Source organism: Ctenocephalides felis, unplaced genomic scaffold (assembly GCF_003426905.1).
Source record: "Ctenocephalides felis isolate EL2017-DRISC unplaced genomic scaffold, ASM342690v1 CF-g0.4_SCAFFOLD_01604, whole genome shotgun sequence".
Taxonomy (NCBI): Eukaryota; Metazoa; Arthropoda; class Insecta; order Siphonaptera; family Pulicidae; genus Ctenocephalides; species Ctenocephalides felis.
The window spans coordinates 36206351-36226074 of NW_020537758.1; the positions used below are offsets into that span (position 1 = coordinate 36206351).

Below are 19724 nucleotides of genomic sequence, written 5' to 3' on the forward strand. Positions count from 1 at the left end.
AGGGCGCGTATCATCTGTTTCCAGAATACAATTTTGGAAAATAACCCAAAACTTTTGTAATACTATTAAAAAATAAACAATAAACAATCAGTTTTTATTTATAAAATCAGTTGAAAATCAAAATTCTATTGTTGAAAAAATTAAGGCGGGCGCAACAACCTTTTTCATTAGAGCAGGGGGCGCGGTGCAAAAAAGGTTGGAGATCACTGACATAGATATTAATATAAACCGTAAAATTTAAAAAAATCGGAATTTAAATAATTTAGACAATTTATTTAAAGAATAAAAAATCTTATGCATTTCTTCAAATCAGAAATAACCTTTTGGAAATAATATATATTGAGCAAATACATACATGTCTAAAAAAGTTTTTATCTAAAGTTTCAATATTTTAATATGATAAAGTATTTGTAGTCATGAAAATGGTACCAGGAACATGTATATATCACAACTGATAATAAGAAAAAAACAGATATATTGTGTTTTCCAGACTAGTTTTCAACACTAAATTTTGATCCACATTTACATCTACAATTTATTTAAGTTTTGAACGAATATCTGTAGTTAAGGGGGTCTTCCTATGTGACGGCCTGTTTTTTAGGGATATTTTAGAATTTTTTTTCTACGACCAGTAAATAGTTAGAGCTTCAAGTTTTTTATCATTTATTAATACATATTTGTACAGTATAAATATAAAATTTCAGCTAAAAAAATTTAGTCCAACTAGAGTTACAGCGCTCTAAACACCCCCCCCTCAAAAAAAAGAGCTCCCACTGTCTCCACGATTCCGGCTGATCGGCTTATCTGACCAAAAAAAAATAAACGGCGTTTTAATTTGTAGGCTTAAAAGCACGGAATGATCTACAATCAAATGAATACAAAAAAAATTGGATGTTTTATAGACATTTGAAATAAAAGTTGCAAATTAGGCGTTTTTTTTTTTAGTTTTTTTGCTATAAAAAATCGAAGTTTTGAAATTTTGATTGATAATAGATCATTCCATGCGCTTAAATATATTGAACGTGCCCTGTAAATTTCAAGTAATTCGGTCCAGCCGTTTCTGAGATACAATGGAGACAAGTTTGAAAAACACAGTTTTGAGAAAAACGCGTTTAAAGATAAAATGATCGTTGTACTATATACTATATGTATACTTTTTGAATGACTGTAACTCAAAAACTATTTGAGATATCGATTTGAAATTTTAATATGTTATTTTTAAAGGTATAATCTACTGAAATATGAAATAAAAAAAAATTCAATTTTTTCAACTCATCACATAGGAAGACCCCCTTAAAACAAAAATATATCTAAATACGTGATAAGATTATTAAAATTACTTTTAGGGCATTTTCTGGAATTCAACAAAATCATAAAATGATTATTAGAACGAGCAATAAATTTCTAATCATAGTTGTCCCGATTAGGAAACCTCGTATGACTATGAATGTGATGTCACGAAGATAAATTACCTATCTCTTCTAAGTAAATAGTACCATAAAACTCAAAAATATTGTAAATGTTAAACTAAAATAAGTGATAAGATATATAATATTGAAGTTTGTATGAAACCGAGTTGAAATATTAAATATACATGTACAATGTATAAATATACAATGGAATGCCTCCTTAAATACAGGCTGACTTATTACTTCAAGACGAAGACTAAAATGATTTTTTAATGAGGGTTGAAATGAAAGATTAAATGGGAAAATAATTATATATATATATATATATATTTATATATATATATATATTAGGGCGAACCTTAATATATACATTTTCGAATTTTCTTGCTCCCAGGGGCTCAAATGCTTCCAAATTTATAAAAGAAAATCTCTAAAAGTTTTAGCTCTTAATATTAACTTTTAGATAGTGCGCAATTCAATCAAAGTTTCGTTTGGAATTAGCATAAAAAAAAAATTTTAAATTTTAAAAATGTTTTTTAGATATAACTTAGCGAACAACAAATAGGATAATTCTAATAATAATAAGTTACTAACTTTTATAACAATAGTTATAAAGAAATACTATAATCAAAATTCAAAATATATATTTGCATTATTATATTTTAACATTATTAAATGTATTTCAGAATACATATATACAAATATAAATTAAATTTATTGATCCAAAAATTTAAACTCATAATATAGTATATTGATAAATATTTCCAATATGAATGAATATTTTCAATTTTTTCTTAGAAAAAAAAAACAGAAAAATACACCTTTCTCGGCCTAACTGTATATAACCCTTTAAAAAATTTAATATTGAAAGTTGAAAGAATATTCATCCAAATTGGAAATATTTATCAACCAATATACTATATTATGTGTATAAATTTTTGGATCAATAAATTTATTAGTTTTCTCAGAAAAAAATCTAAAAAATACATCTTTTTTGGCCTTCTAACTTTATATAATCCCTTAAGATATAACCCCTTTAGAAATTTTATATTAAAAATCGATATTAATTCATATTTTTCGGTCGTCTAACTACATATAAAAATATCTTTAATTTAAAATTTAAATAAGTTAAAAGCATATTTTTATAGATTTTTATATAAGAAAGAATAAGCATATTTTCCAATATGAATATTCATTCATATTGGAAATATTTATGAATCAATATTCTATATCAAGTATAAATTTTTGGATCAATAAATTTAATAGTTTTCTCAGAAAAAAATCGGAATGATTCACTTTTTTCGGCCTATTAAGGGTATATAACCCCTTAAAATATGACCCATTAAGAAAATTAATATTAAAAGTTGAAAGAATATTAGAAATATTTATCAATCAATGAACTATATTATATGCATTAATTTTTGGATCAATAAATTTAATTTTTCTCAGAAAAAAACAGAAAACATCTTTTTTCGGCCTGTTAACTGTATATAACATCTTAAGATATAACTCCTTAAGAAATTTAATATTATAAGTTAAAAGAATATTCATTCACATTGGAAACATTTATCAATTAATAAACCATATGTGTATAAAATTCTGGATTAATAAATTTAATAGTTTTCTCAGAAAACACCCTTTTTCGGCCTTCTAACTGTATATAAAAATAAATTTAATATTAAAAGTTAAAAGAATATTTTTATAGATTTTTATATAAGAAAGATTATTCGTATTATCCAATATGAATATTCATTCATATTGGAAATATTTATCAATCAATATACTATATTATGAGTATAAATTCTTGGATCAATAAATTTAATTTTTCTCAGAAAAAACACCGTTTTTCGGCCTTCTAACTATATATAAAAATAAATTTAATTTAAAATTTAAATAAGTTAAAAGCATATTTTTATAGATTTTTATATAAGAAAGAATATTCATATTTTCCAATATGAATATTCATTCATATTGGAAATATTTATCGATCAATATACTATTTTTGAATCAATAAATTTAATTTTTCTCAGAAAAAAATCAGAAAAATACACCCTTTTCCGTTTTCTAACTGTATACGTGTATAATCTCTTAAGATATAACTCCTTAAGAAATTTAATATTAAAGAGAATATTATTATTAATATTTAATATCAAAAGAATATTCATTCATATTGGAAATATTTATCAATTAATATACCATATGCGTATAAATTTTTGGATCAATAAATTTAATAGTTTTCTCAGAAAAAAATCAGAAAAATTTTTCGGCCTATATATATATATTGTTAGGGGTTATATAGTGTATATAACCCCTTAAAATATAACCCCTTAAAAATTAATTATTAAAACTTGAAAGAATATTCATCCATATTGAAAATATTTATCAATCAATATACATATGCCATATTGGTACGTTATATTCCTACGAATTCCTTGAAAAATTTAACAAACATTCATAGATAATAATGACACATTCAATGTGCACATATATTAATTATGAAAATGAAATGACAGAATGCAATATTACTGATAATTTGACCACTTAATATGTAGAAAATATTATTGATTTCATTATCTAAATTAATATATAGATATAATAAACCTGACAATGCACCTCCATGTCCTACCTATGATTCATGGTCAAGGATACCGGTGCCAAAACAGATGCACAACTTGCACACGCATGATATGTTATCAGAAATAGTTATTCTCTGTAAAAAATAACTTATCACTAATAATCACTCACCACACATCGTAAAACCAATCCCATGTGATTCATGGTTCTTAATAATATCGTAAAACTGAACTGTTTAACCATAATTTCGGCTTTTTCATAACTGAATAAATGACCCCACAACACAACTGTCAAACACGTGAACTAAACACTGACTGGTGAACAGTTGTTCTGGGGAAGGAAGGGAAGGGCGCAACTTCATGGCGGATGGGACGCATGCGTGCAACAGGAGCGCATTGGGAAGGATTTAGAAGGAAGCAATTGGTATTAAGGAATTTGAAATACAGTGGTACCAACCCTTGCGAGCTTAATTCGTTCCGTAAGCACGCTAGCGTGTCGAAATTATTAAAAAATGACTGAAAAACATAGCAAATAACTAAATTATCATTATACTAGTTTTTGAGTTTAAAAAAACTATCCAATGAGCATTATTTTTTTCTTCAATTTGTTATAGTAATTTGTATCTACGAATTTTCGCTCATATCTCAAAAAACACGTATGACGAGTCGCTCGTAAGGCGGGGTACCACTGTATTGTATATTATAATAAATTATAAGTAGAGAAGAATGGAATGCATAACAAAGTCTATTCAAACATAAATTTTATTATTTTTAACTTCTCTCAGGATAAGTTTTAGTAATCACAAAAAATCAAAAATATTTTTTTTCTATATCTTTACGTTTCAAAACATTCCGAAAATTCTGGCATACATTAGAAAAACTAGATGTATGTGCGTATGTATGCAAGTATGTAAGTATGTATTAAAATATTAGAAAATTAAATTATTATTTAAATTATTAAGAAGCCGACCAACTCTCTGTCACCATAAAATTTAAAGTATTTAACAAACATATGAGTATCGCTGGACAAATTTTTTACCACTTTTGGCAATATTTAAATAAAATAAGTACAAACAAATTATGTAATAGTTATATATATATATATATATATATATATATATTATAACTTTTAATAAAATTTATTCAATCTTCATTCTTAATTTATTTAGATTTAGTACTAATTGATAATAATGTGCATTAAAATTAGTTTAACAGATTTAACTACAAAAAACTCGTATACTGAATAAGTACATTTTTAACTTACCATAAAAACTTATATGGTTGCATAATACGTTGATTCCAGTTTTAAATATTGTTAATATTATTTAAATTCATAAATTTGTGGTTATAGTTGTTATCAATGAAACCTGCTGTTTAATTTTAGTATAACAATAGATTTTTAACCAAGAGATCGTGCTTTTAAGAGAAATTTATGTTCTTGTAAAATTATATTTTGTTTTGTTACTTCTAACTAAATTATCTTTGTACCAATACATCGTACATATAAAAATGTGCATTTTTTCACGTAAAATATTTAAAACAATCAAGCTGTCAACAATGTATATATACGTCTCAGCTCCAATAAAAGTGTTAGTGTATATTATATATATATATATATATATATATATATATATAATTTACGTCACGACTCTTATAATAGTGTCAGTGGCAATATTAATAAAATGCATTTTTATATTTGCGTATGGACGTACTATATTTAATCAGTGGCATCGAAAGCAATTTTTTTAGACATTTAAGACTACCTCTTATTTTGAGATTGATGGACGCCCACGCAGCCCACGTGGTTTCGACGCCACTGTATTAAATTAATGATAATCTTGAAATGTTTTAATTATTGAAGGAATGAGAGTAATACGCCTCTGTTTTAAAATCTATCTATCTGACTCAACTCATTGTCCGCTCATTTATGGGAGCGAGGTTAGTGACTGCTTGGAAAGGAACGGAGAAATAAAGAACTGGAATTAAAGAGAAATATTGCACCTAAAATGTCTCAAGACATTTTTATGATTCATAATTATGAAATATATTAAAAGACTAAAATGTTTATTATTAGAACTGCGAATTATTTTAATAAAAACATTGCAAGATCTTTATCAACAACAACAACAAGATCTTTATCAACAACTGCATTGCTTTCAACCCCTAATCTTTCAAAACCTTTTTGAATTTTCAAAATCGGTTCAGTAGCTTTCGCAAAACATTTTGTATTTAACTGCTAATTCCAATAATGAAACGGCTGAGCCGATCTTCGTGCAAAAATGATCAATGCCATCAGTACTTATCGCATTCAATGAAATGGTATTTCGAAATACCGAGAGATTGATCAATCTTTAAAATCGATGCTGCCATTGAGAAAACATTTATAAAAAGTCACATACTTTTAATATTATATTAATAAAATAAACCATTGACATATATACATGGCAATATATTTATTAAAATACTGTTCGGACGTATTTTCATTTTATTACATTGGCCGTGAAGGCGACGGTAGGCTGCTACCATACCTCCTGTATCAGGGGTATTATTGTGATTTTTATTGTGAGAGTTTGATATGGTTTGAGGGAACTAATTGTTCACTTCCAAAACTAAAGTCCGCGTAGCAACATGTACATAAATTATACCAACAAATTAGTGTTTAATACAGTCCACAGCTACGAGGGTAACCCATCAACAAACTGAGTTTTTGAAGGAGAGACTTAATACATTCCATAAATACGCAAATACACATACATTTTTATGAATGTACTCTATTCTTTAGATGAAATTAGATTTCGTTTGTTAAAATCCATTAATATTGAAATGCTTATATTTGCATGTGAAATTAGTTTGTGTTCATTAAAATTCCCTAAAATTGAATTGTCTATTCAATTGTCTATTGAATCTTTGTTATTGGACGTGCACGGTAAATTAATTTATATAATTTCTCAATCTGATAGTCTTGAAGATAGCAAAAAATATTTTTATTGTGATTTTTACGAAATGACTCAGATAAAAATAATAAATTAAACATAGATATCAGTTAAGAACGATTTAATTCGATGAAGAATACAAATGTTAAATACTAAATAGAATTAAAAGTTCCACTCTGCAAAAATCAATACGGTAAGTTATTTCCCAATATTGAGTACAATTGCTACCAGTTGCCCGAATTCGGCAATTAATTTTAAATGGCTTATGAATTTGACTTATTTTTTAATTGTGAGAAATAAAGCATTCGGCTATATTCTATAAAAGACATTGACCCTTTTTGAATATGCATTTATAATGGGTAACAGTTTATACGTATTACAAATATACGAAGATAAATCAAATTATAAAAATTTACTACGAATCTGAATTACTTTTTGCAAAGGTAGTGCCAGCGGTTATTGGGTTTTTTAAAATTATTTTCACAAAACAGCCACAATATTACTATGAGTGGAAAATCATTATTACAACTGAATAAATTTTGCATATTAACTTCCCATAAGGTATATATACATGTATATAAGTTAATTTTATAAGAAGTTAAATTTGTAAGAAGTTAATTTTGCATATTAACTTCCCGTAAGGTATATATACATGTATATAAGTTAATTTTATAAGAAGTTAATTTTGCATATTAACTTCCCGTAAGGTATATATACATGTATATATACCTTATGGGAAGTTAATATGCAAAATTTATTCAGTTGTAATAATGATTTTCCACTCATAGTAATATTGTGGCTGTTTTGTGAAAATAATTTAAAAAACCCCAATAACCGCTGGCACTACCTTAATCGTGAAGATATGCAAAAAAATTCATTTCGTTTTGAAGGTTTCTGAACAATTTGGCATACCTCAGAAAAAATGGATGTGTTTGTGTAAACACGTGTTTTGTATGTCCGCATTATTTCGTTCACGTTTTCGGGCGCACGGATCAACCGACTTCAACGGTTCAAAAAACATTCGATTCCAATTGATAGGGAGATGTGCTGATTAGTTTTTGGCAAGGACAAGTCCAGTCGTTTGGGAGATACGAAGCAAAGAGTGCAGAAAATAGAAATCGAGTTTTTGAGAGAACTGAGCATCCGATTTGAATGATTCAAAAAACATTCAATTTGTAATGATTGGGAGAAGTTGTGTTTAGTTTTAGGCAAAGACATGTGCAGCCGTTTGGGTATACTACTTTGGAGGGCTAATTGTGAGAGAATTAAGCATCCGATTTGAATGATTCAAAAACTTTCTGCTTGTTTTGACAAAATAATTGCTTTTGGAAATAAATATTTCAATTTTTTCTTTTCAAATTCAAAAAAAATTGTATATCTAAAATAATTTAGATTTTAATTTTAATTATTAAACCTCACTTATATACTTTAAATACATAATTTTAACTTTGCAATTCAGTTTATGAATATGTCTTATAAATATTAGATAATTTATAATAATATATTTCAAAACATTTAATAGTCCTCGAACATATTGTTACGATACCGGAAGTTCCAGCAATTTGCTTTAAGGCGCGATGTCATACGCAACTAGTTCACTTTGAATTAAGAGTTTTCGAGAAAACTCTAGCTGGCTCTTACAGTTCGTCATTTTGTTCGTATGTCCAAGCAACGGATAACCGTTTTAGCGGCTCGTATCTCGAAACACTCGTAAGCGGGGGTACCGCTGTATACTGTATATACAAATATATACTCACTTTTACTCTCACTTCCACCGTTTAATGATATGCTTCAAATTAGCAGATAATCATCTTTCTTCTGCTCTGAGTTCGTATTGTGCTCGGTAACGACAACGCGGCAACAATAGATAAATAAGTATAAAGGTTCTTTAAGAAGCAACGATATCGACCAGGAACCCTCAGATTGTCTGTGGACGTCAGAATGATATTGTATTGCGAAGAGTTCGGTTTTCCAGTAATCTCTAGACCTCACACTCTGCCGTTTTTCCACATAAGTCAATGAACGGCAATGCCCGATTTCAGTGATGATAAAAAAAATGTAACTCTATAATTAGTTTTATATCAACCTATTTATTTAAAAATCATGCTTTAAATATTTACAAATTTAGTTAAAACCTATTTGAACTATGAAAATCCATGAAAGGTATTAACACTGATGTACAATTATTAACAGTTTACGAAAAACCCTTTTTTACAAATTTTATACTTAATCTAGTACAATGTAAACTTACATATAAATATATATTCAATATCTTCAAATGTACGTACTTATGTACGTATATAGATTTTATACATATTTTATAAATATGTAGCCTAAATTGTATAAACTATAAACTACCTACTCAAAATATACAATGGTTAATATTGTATGAAGATGTAAACAATGCTCTGTATTTTAAATCTGACTATTATTTACATAAACCTCATGGAAAATCAAAACTAACGATATGCACATTATCTATCTCAAAAATAAAATGAAGCCTCAATGAAGTCTTTTCAAAATACGACATGCATATTATTAAATTGTCAATAATGTTAAACAAAATTGGAACACATTGACAAGATATATGTTTCTAAATACAAAGATGTAAATATATAACTATATATTATATTATTTAGATATAATATTTAATATATGTATATATTTATATATTATTGTTTATTTAGATGCATAAATCTTCACATAAAACCTGAGCAAATATAAACAAAATTGGGCAAATTATTTATTGATAATCATAAGAAAATGATTTGTTAAAACTGTTTAAAATAATTATAAAATAAATATATTAAAATATAATAGATTTAAAACTTTAAGATTATCACAATAAGATATTGATTAAAATATATGATAAATAATATAAGGTTCCGCAGTTCAAAATTATAAAATAATTCAATTCACAAAGTACGAACTTATCTCGAGACAGTGTAATAGCATTCTTGCAATTTGATACACATAAAACAAAGTTTATAAAATATTAAAATATTGCACATTTCATATTCAGCATTGAACAATAAAACTTGTGCTATTTACACAAATAATGCACAAATTCTTCAATTGTATTATCATATTTTCAGAAACTCATTATATTCTTTGGCAACTCATATTTTACGTATTTAATTGTATTTTCTATAATATTGAAATAGATAAAAATAAAAAAAATGCAAAGCATTTGTCATTCACAAAATCTATGTTAACTTAATGAATGAATTGAGTTATTCAATATTATGCGAGTTAAACTACGTTATTTTATGGTTATTGTTGCTTCAAAGTTAAAATTTTGATTATTGACAATATCATGTTATTTAAACAATCATGTCTCAATGATATGATCACATAAAATATGATTTGCTATGAATAGAATCAATTTAAGAAATAGATTTCTGTGTGTTCACTCATATGTATACACACTGTACATATTCTGTAAATATACATATACATATATACATATGTATATATATATGTATATATATATATACGTGTGTATGTGCGTGTGTGTGTGCTAGAGGGTATGTACATGGTATTTTACTGTATACAATTTTTACAGCTGATCTATACATAATGGTACGGCAGTATTGTTTTTATAATAAACTACATTCTCTCCGCTAGGATATATAGTCGAAGGTTCATATGTACAGACATTAAAAGCTTTACTGAATTCTTTGAGGTTGTATTCTTGCATTTCATATGGAAATTCATATGATATTGCTCCTTCTGTAAAAGCAGCAACAACTCGATAACCTCCAATGCTGACTGACTTCAAACTATAAATATATTTTTATAAATTTTAAAGAGATATTTATTGATTTATTATTTGTGTACAAACAACTATTAAGGAAATTATAACTCCTATCGAATAGAAATGCTCTTATAACAAAACCATCACATATTGAAAAAAAATATATATATGAATTTAAAGACTTGTATTATTTGTATTATTTGTATTTATTAGTTTATAACATAGAATAGACTATATCTGATAGGAATTTAAAAAAGGCAGAAAAAACTCAGTATTCGGCTGACGCATGTAAAACAAATATTTTCAACTATTTTGCTTATGAGCATGAATTTCCAGATTGAACAAAAAAACAAATTATTCCAAAATAATAAATAAAACTCCAAAAGATGTGGAAATATTAAATATTAATTCACATACCTTCCCATAAATACCTCTAACTGATATACATGTATCACTTTAAAATCGATCCAACTCTGATCAGTCGCAGTAAGCAGTGAAAATCTATTTCTTGCAGGATGAAAAATTAAGATGTGTAATGCAGATCCCTAAATCATTAAAAAATGATTATTATAAAAACTCTTGTAGTTCATTTTGATAGTGATGTTTGATAAAATAATAATAACTTACTTTGCTACCGCATGAGTCCATTCGCGCCCAAACACATTGTGTGGAAAACTTTTCCGGGCTAAAGATTGATTTTGAAATTGATGTTAAATTGACAATTTTGAGTATAGTTTCATACCCATGATGCCAAAAAACAATTTTTTCAGTATTGTAACCCAATATTATATCCGCTACAAATGAAAAGAAAATAAACATTAAATTAAATTCATTTATTACAACCCAGTAAACCACAAAACGTAACAAAGCCATGAACGTTACGTAACGCTGGCACGTCCGCACGAACCAGGTACGTAACCTGGGAGGCACACAGAAGCATCTATTTCGCGGGCAAGAACGTAACGGCTGTTTCGTTGCACACTAATACACCGCGGTTACATTTTTGCTACGTATCTAAATTGAATAAAAAAGCGTGTAGGTGTCTTTTATGTTACATACTTATTTAATTAAATTTCCTGCAAATATAGAATATTAATAATAATTTCGGATATTTAGTAATTTTATTAAATATTATCATTTACAATATACAAAATTTACATATTACATAGTTAACATTAGAAAACTAAAATTTGATAGTCCATAAAATGTTAGCCTATAAAAATAATTATTTATTTATTCATAATATGTATTATGTTTAACTCTCTTGTTAGTTAAATCAGACTTGGCAAAGTTAAGTCTTGAGTTAAATATGTTCAACTCACTTGCATCTGTTAATGTATCTAAAATAGAACCAACCATCTTAGAAACATTGTACACAAATTTTGAATTGAAAACATTGTGAACAAATTAGTCATTTGTGAACATTACCTCTAACCATACTCATTATTTGAAGTTAATGACTATGTAGTTCCTACGATCATATGACAGAGATAATTATTCCATGAACACACACTCAATTTTCTTGCATTGATTTTATCCTACTAATTTTCAAGATCTGAATTACCTAAAAGTAAAACACTACAAATTCGTACTAAATCATATTAGTTAAAATTCTCTTCATGTAGAACCTTAATATACCAATTCTGTAATGCAAGATCATCAGACTCGAAATATTCAACAATTCATGTTCTCTTCAACACTTAATCCATATAATGTGTGATATCCGGTGCATTCTTTGTTTTCCTTCTTGCATGTTTCTTTGGTGACAATTTATCTTCTTGATTAGAGTAATTTTCCCTAGTTTGAATTCCATTTTGACATAACCCATAGGGGTTATGAGCACTCTTTCTCTACAATTTATCAGTTTTTGCTTAACTGAATAGTTCTAATACTAATGAAATTATAAAGAATATGTATGATACCATATATATTACACTTATCTACCTCTAATATTCATATCATATCACTGAATTGAGGTTATGTGATTTTTGATTGGTCTGTCAGAAATTTCAATAATTTTGTGATAAATCAATTATCACAATACATAAACAGAATTTGCATTGCACATGACCTATATACTGAAAATAACTAATTAGTCATTAATATAATAATTTGTAAATTAAAAAAAAAAAACAGTGCAATTATACTCACTTTTGCTGGTTTCGTATTAAATATGTGAATTTCCTAAAAGTAAAACATTACAAATTAGTACTAAATCATATTAGTTAAAATTCTGTTTGTGTAAAACATTAATATACCTATTCTGTAATACAATATCATCACTTAAGAAATACTCCACAATTCATTTTCTTTTCAACACTTAATCTTAATATGTGTTCTTATTTATCGATATGTGTTCTTATTTTTCTTCTTGCATGTTTTCAAGCCTTGCTTGTTTTTTTTTTGGTGACAAAGGATTAATAATTTCTAATATATTATCTAACTTTGTATTTATCTTCTCTATTGGAGAAAATTTCCCTAGTTTGAAATCCATTTTCGTAGGGGTTATCAGCACTATAATTTTCTCTACAATTGAAAACCAACTTATATCAGTTTGTGCTTAGCTAAATAGTTCTGATACTAATGAAACTATAAAAAATGAATATGTATAAAACTATATAACTTACTTCTCTTTATTCATATATCACTGAATTGAGGTTATGTTTCTGACTGGTGTGTTAGAAATTTCAATTATTACATGACAAATCAATTATCACAATACATGAACAGACTTTGCATTGAAGGCGGCCTATATACTGCAAATGACTAAACATTATTATAATAATTTATAAATTAAAATATATTTCAGAACAATTAGACTCACCTTGTTTGCCGGTTTCATATTAAATACTTTTCCAGCTGACTGTTTAACTAATTTCTACAACTGATTTCGCACTAAATATAAAAGCAATTAATAAAAAACGCTTCAATAAAGGAAATATCTTGCATTTCAAGCATACACGATAAAATACTCAATTATGCGTCCACGATGCACTGACCGAGTTAACCTATATTTAATTTGACATTTCGATCATAAAACACTTCACGGCTATTGCCAAAAGCAAATGTATGTGACCGTGCAACGTACCACGCCACGTACCGACAGATACGAACAAAGCAGTATTATAAACGTTTAAACGCGTCGACGGTGGTTAAAGCTCACAACTATACGTAACAGCATCGGTTCGTTTACTTAACATCAGTTTCGAAACGAAAGTTACAAAATGTGTTACGTGGTGGTAACTTCTGTGGTTTACTGGGAAGTTATTTAGGTTACTACATAAAACTTCATGTAAAATTAATATATTGAAAATTAATAATACTTTTAAATTAATTTGTGAATAATTTTTGGAAATTTTTGGTTTACATGTACAAATATTTTTTTGGAAAAATTATTTAACTGAAATTAAATGTTCATAAATAGTTCATATTCAGAAAACAAAAACAAACTTACCATTAACGGCTTGTAAGTTTGTGCATCTAAAATCTACACTTGGTAATGTGATTATATCATTATTGCTCGAGTACTGTTTAGGCATGAGATATTTCTTCAAAATAAATAATGGTTTGTCAGAAGATGTATTCGTAAATCCTACAACCACAGCTCTATCCGAAGGCAAAACTGTGAAACATAGTTTATTCACAGAACTGAAAAAAAAACAAGATAAATGTATATTATAAGAAAATAACATAAGACAGACTTTAATAACAGAACACTTCAATTATTTATAAATCATAAAATTATAATTTTTATTTTGCTAAGATTAAAATGATATCTAAAATGACTTTTTAGTATAAACGGTTTAAACTCAATTTTATATTTTGAATTTGTTTGCCCTTAATATCCAAATGAAATTATAAAAAAAACTATATAAGATATTAAAAACTTATTATTATACATAATATTAATATAATTAAATATATATTTCTGCATGACAATATTCTATCAAATAATTTACCAGTTATACCAATTATCACAGTACTCTAATAAAAGTTATCTGAAACATTTTTAGTACAATACAATTATTTAAATATATCTGCTTCATTAGTGAATAATAAAATCAAACATTTTCTTTATATAAAAATAAAATATAATTTAAGCCAGGCAGAAATTTGTAGGATGTATATGTCATTAGTATGAAAATCCATAGACAATTTATATACTTATGATGCATTTTTGTTAATATATTTCATAAATATAAACTCACCATTGTGCATAATCAAGATGCAAGATACTTCTTTCAGGATAATCTTTAGTCGATCTATTGCGATAAACAACTGCAGACATTTCACAAACAGGACAATCATGTGAAGAACTTAACTTTCTTGGTCTCACTAATACTTCGACGTAAGCAGTAATTTTGTCAGAATACATAATCTGATTTGTCAATTGGTCAAGTCTCTTTTCTAAGATATTAAATAAATAGATAAACAATATGATAAAACAGATTTAAAGTGAACTACAAATTTACATAGAGTTCAAGATAACAAATATAAGTAAAAGATATATATATATATATATATATATATATATATATATATATATATACATATATGTGAAATAAATAATGAAGAGAAAATTCTCAAAAATAAAGAATGTCAATATAAGGTTTAAATATGTTAGTATTTTAGAGCTACAATCAAAATTAATTTTTAAAATTGAGTTATGTAAGTTATTTAATTCTCTACTAAAAATTATAATATTTTATACTAACAAATTTACCTGGATCATTTTGATATCGAGTTAAAAAGCCTTTATGGTGCCACAGTTTTGGAGATCGAAAGAATTTAAAACCAGTACAATGTTCATAAAAATGCACTGTTTTTTTTCTTACAATTATCACAATTTCATTTTTGATAAAGAAAGATTCAATTTCGTCTTCTTTGTTATTTTCAACATAGCATAAAGATTCAATATCACTTGTTTTATTTGTATCTGAACAAATATCATCATAAAATTTGTTAGAAAATTTCGATATATTTCCTGAATCAGTTTCTGTACTGCTCAACTTTTTATTATCATTTTCAATCAATGTTGTAGAAGATATTTGAAGTTTATTATTTTTCTTATTATTAATATATTTCAGAAGATCATGCTTGTTGTGAAAAACATATGATGCTTTCAACTCTTTTGGTTTATGAACCATTTTCTTCAATCGAGGCATTTTCTCGCAAGAACTAACTTTTTCTGTTTCATGATTATGGCCATTACTAGAAATTCCATTAGATGTTGTTTGACTCCTTTCTCTGAGTCTCCGAAAACCACCTTCATTGTTAAATGTAGTTGTAAGTTTTATTTCACCTGATAAATCAACAACCTTAGTAGGGATGGTTTTTTTACCAGAATTCTCAATGAAATTATCATTATCTTTTGAACTATTAGATTCTGTATCATTAATCAAACCGTTATCAAATGTAGAACTCAAACAAGGAGATTGTTGCAAAATATCACAGTAGACTTTATTACTAAACTTATCAAATATTTCTAAGGATCCGAAGTTTCTATTAGATAATAATGAAGTATCATTAATCTCATTTTTTTCTTTAGATTTCTCGAGCTCTTTGCTATCAACCGGTATGTTATTTCCTGATTGAAGTCTTTTCAGCCGAACATGAGGCCTGATGTTATTACCTAAATCTAAATTATTAATACATTTTTCTTGTATTGTTGTTTTAGGAATAATTTGTTTATCTAAAACTGGTTTTTGTGTTCTTGAACTGTTTGATTCACTATCGTCACTGTCATCACTTCTCAATGATAATTTAATTGATTTAGTTGCTTGACTAATATTGGCCACAAAATTTTCACTAAAGTTTCTTTTGTCTTGTGAATTAGGCAATTTAAAGTTTTTATTTGTATCTATTGAAGATTTATATTTTCGTTTAGACAGCAATAATTTTTTCTTGTTGTTTACTGAAATATTTGATGGCAACTCACATTGTGATGTGTTGTTAAATATACGAAGATCAGATATCGGAGAATTTTTTAAATTATTAAGTCTTAGTTCAGGTGAAATTGGTTCCAACACTGGAGGCTTATCATTGCAAGTGTGTTTATTATTGACTGTAATAATAGTTTCATTTATCAAATCATTGGGACATTCACCAGCTTCAAAAGCTTCATTCTCTTTTCTAAGCTTTAATAATTCTTTAGCATTTTCTTGTATCTGTTTTTGCCTTTCAACACGCAATGAACGTCTTTTTTTATTCTTATTTTCATTCTCCAAGTCACTTCTATTTTCCATTGGCCTTCGTTTGTCTAATTTAAGATAATCAAATATATCATTTTTTATATCTTGTTCATCATGCTTTTCTGGATCAGACATTGAATTGTGTGTCACCAGTTGTTTATCTTCTAAATGCAATTCATTTTCATCAATATTTATATTTGGATTAGTATTTTTAAAATCCAAGCGAATTTGTATATCCGATTTACCTTTATTGCTAGAACTAGTCTGCTCATAAAGAATATTGTTTGGACAAGGTGTTCCACTGGATGTTCTTAATCTAACACTTGTATCCTAAAATATAAAATAATAATGAAAAAATTATATATATATATATATATATATATATATATATGTACATAATCAATAAAGTTTACCTACCATTAACTTATTTGGACTCTCGAATTTTATCATCTTTTGATCCTTATCAATTTCTTCTTTAGATATTTCAACAAACATTTTGCTCTGCTCCCAATTCTTGCACATCTCATAAGAATTACTAAAAATTAGAAAGCATTTAAACTATTTATAAAATAAAAAAGTTAATTCAATCAATAAATTTTCTAAGAAATATTGGTTTTATTCATATATTATTGATGATACATTCATACAGCTTGATGTCGATTAGAATATGTTCTGACAGAATTGAATATAAATCAAGAAGCAAGTTAAATTAAATATATGAATATGTAAGATATTTTATAATTAATATAATATTAGATTAAAAATGAACATTATAAGCTTACATTAAATTCTCGAGTAAGGTGCTGGTATTGTATTTAGTTATAATATTGATATTGCAATTTTATATATGTCTGGAAATACTATATCGAAAATATAAAATTATCAAATTTCTTATACACTAATATAAGCTTAGCTATCAAATGCTTACTTACCAAAATTTTTATATACTAATAAAAACTTACCACAATTTTATAGCATTTTTTTCAAAACACTCAAATTGATGTAATTGTGCGCTTAAAGTATTAGATATTTCATCCTTCTTAACACAATTTTTATCAGCATTGCTGTCCTTTGCCACGCTATTTGTTGCTTTAACAATATTCTCTGTACTTAACTTTCTCTTGTTTTGAAAATTATCCGTTGTAATATTGACTGAAGGAATATTATCCTCAATGGACCCTTCTTGAAGTAATTTTAATCTTGAATCAAGTATTTGTTCATCATCAACAGTAGATTTTTTGTTTAACAAGCCATTCGAATCATTATTGATAGAACAAGTTGTGCTTCTGCTTGATGAACAATTTTGTAAATTTTTTAGTTTAGCATTTTGCTTAGTGTTATAATTATCAATATCTGGCTTTTCAGTTACAGAGCAATCTTCATCAATTATAGAAATAAGATTATTGTTTTCTATATTACTAACTTTACTAATTACTTTATCAGAAATTTCATAATTATGATTATAATTTGTACTTCGTGCTGCTTTATCGATTAGGTGGTTGTAATTGATATTCAATGCATTTGATACACCATTATCTTCTGAATCTGAAGAATCATCTGAAATATAAACTACATGTTCGTCACCTGTTTCTTCTTTGCGTTCCTTGAAGCTTTCATGATTAGAATCATCAGTATCTCCTGTCGTGAAATTAATATCTTTATTTAAATCTACACCACCGATTATTATATCATTAATTTTCTCTACTGATAAACTGCAACCATCATCATTAGGGAATTCATCATCTGATGAATCAATTACATATATTTCATTATTTATTTCCATTTGCTGTTCCTGAGCAATTTGTTTGGATAATCTCCAAGTTTTTGCCATCTTGTACCCATTTCTCAAACAGGAAATGTCACTCATAATATTTTGGTAGCATTAGCCATATTCTGATGCTTCTAAAATTTGTTTACTGCATTAATCATTCAACATAAAACAATTATATACATAAATATTGTTGCTGGTCTAGCATTTATTTCTTGGCAAAAGTGAACTGATTACGAATTAATCATAAAACAATTTCTTGAAATAAAATTGTCACATGACTGTTGTAGAGTAGAATAAATATTTTCGAATATATTTTTAATATAATTTAATATATAGTTTTGTGTTTAATAATTATTTTTTAATTATTTGTTTGACTTGTCTATCCATGGTTAGCTTCATACACTATACACCATTTTCTAGTATATGTTTATTTAGACATTGGGCAACACCAAAATATTACAAAGTAGCAGACATTTGTCACACAGCGACGTTGTCGGATCGAGATTTCCGAAAAATTAATTAAATTTAACTTTTTTAGGCTAAGCTAAGGTAAAAAAAAAACCTTTAAAAGACGACGAATTTTTTAATATAAGTTTCAAACCAAAAGTCAATGAGTACGATTCTAAATTCTATCTTAGCGCCGATACTTCCTTTGCAAGTACCGCTCAAATTTTCCGTTAAATATAAATAGAATAATTTTTATACAACACTAGTTGCAACAGAAGCCTTTGCAATAATGGGTTTTCTAATGTATTATATATATATATATATATATATATATATATATGATATGATAAAGTTGTTCTTGAGCATCCATCCAGTAATTAAAAACAGTTTTATTGAAGGAAAATGTTTTTAATATGAAAACATACGTTTCGGGTCTTGATTTGACCCATCTTAGTCCATACAAATAAATTAAAAAAAAATACAAAAACTCACGAAAACGTCGAATTATATGAACAATTTTGAATAATTGTTAAAATTGTTTTTATAATACAGTTTTTATACAAAAGCTTTTTTCAAGCAAGGCATATGTTGCCCGTTTCAATGTATTATTGAACACACATACACACATACATCCATTTTTTTC

General features: G+C 26.6%; 2 protein-coding genes and 1 long non-coding RNA gene across 6 annotated transcripts in view; all 3 read right to left on the minus strand.

Annotated features, from left to right (window-relative positions):
• The window catches only part of LOC113372306 (ATP-binding cassette sub-family A member 3-like), a 27646-nt gene extending 23354 nt beyond the window's left edge, over window positions 1–4292 (minus strand). Inside the window, exon 1 of the mRNA XM_026612631.1 lies at window positions 4155–4292. The gene's annotated coding sequence lies outside the window, so the exon portion shown is untranslated. The remainder of the gene's footprint in view (window positions 1–4154) is intronic.
• A 6003-nt stretch (window positions 4293–10295) lies between these two features.
• On the minus strand, window positions 10296–18909 carry LOC113373036 (probable cyclin-dependent serine/threonine-protein kinase DDB_G0292550). 3 transcript variants are annotated; one of them, XM_026613373.1, is made up of 9 exons: window positions 17826–18909; window positions 17281–17398; window positions 17109–17193; window positions 15396–17024; window positions 14881–15079; window positions 14127–14320; window positions 11300–11466; window positions 11090–11217; window positions 10296–10697 (listed from the first exon to the last, which is right to left on the minus strand). In XM_026613373.1, exons 1-9 carry the CDS (start codon window positions 18728–18730, stop codon window positions 10475–10477), a joined length of 3648 nt encoding a protein of 1215 aa, XP_026469158.1. In that variant the 5' UTR covers window positions 18731–18909; the 3' UTR covers window positions 10296–10474. The 3 variants fall into 3 exon arrangements, with proteins under 3 accessions (XP_026469158.1, XP_026469157.1, XP_026469156.1); XM_026613372.1 differs by having other exon boundaries at window positions 15396–17027; XM_026613371.1 differs by having other exon boundaries at window positions 15396–17193.
• LOC113373037 lies at window positions 12357–13700 on the minus strand. 2 transcript variants are annotated; one of them, XR_003366839.1, is made up of 7 exons: window positions 13633–13700; window positions 13497–13567; window positions 13300–13428; window positions 12931–13198; window positions 12824–12856; window positions 12617–12750; window positions 12357–12522 (listed from the first exon to the last, which is right to left on the minus strand). It is a non-coding gene; the product is annotated as an uncharacterized LOC113373037 (long non-coding RNA). The 2 variants fall into 2 exon arrangements; XR_003366840.1 differs by having other exon boundaries at window positions 12595–12750.
• Window positions 18910–19724: the final 815 nt, after the last annotated feature.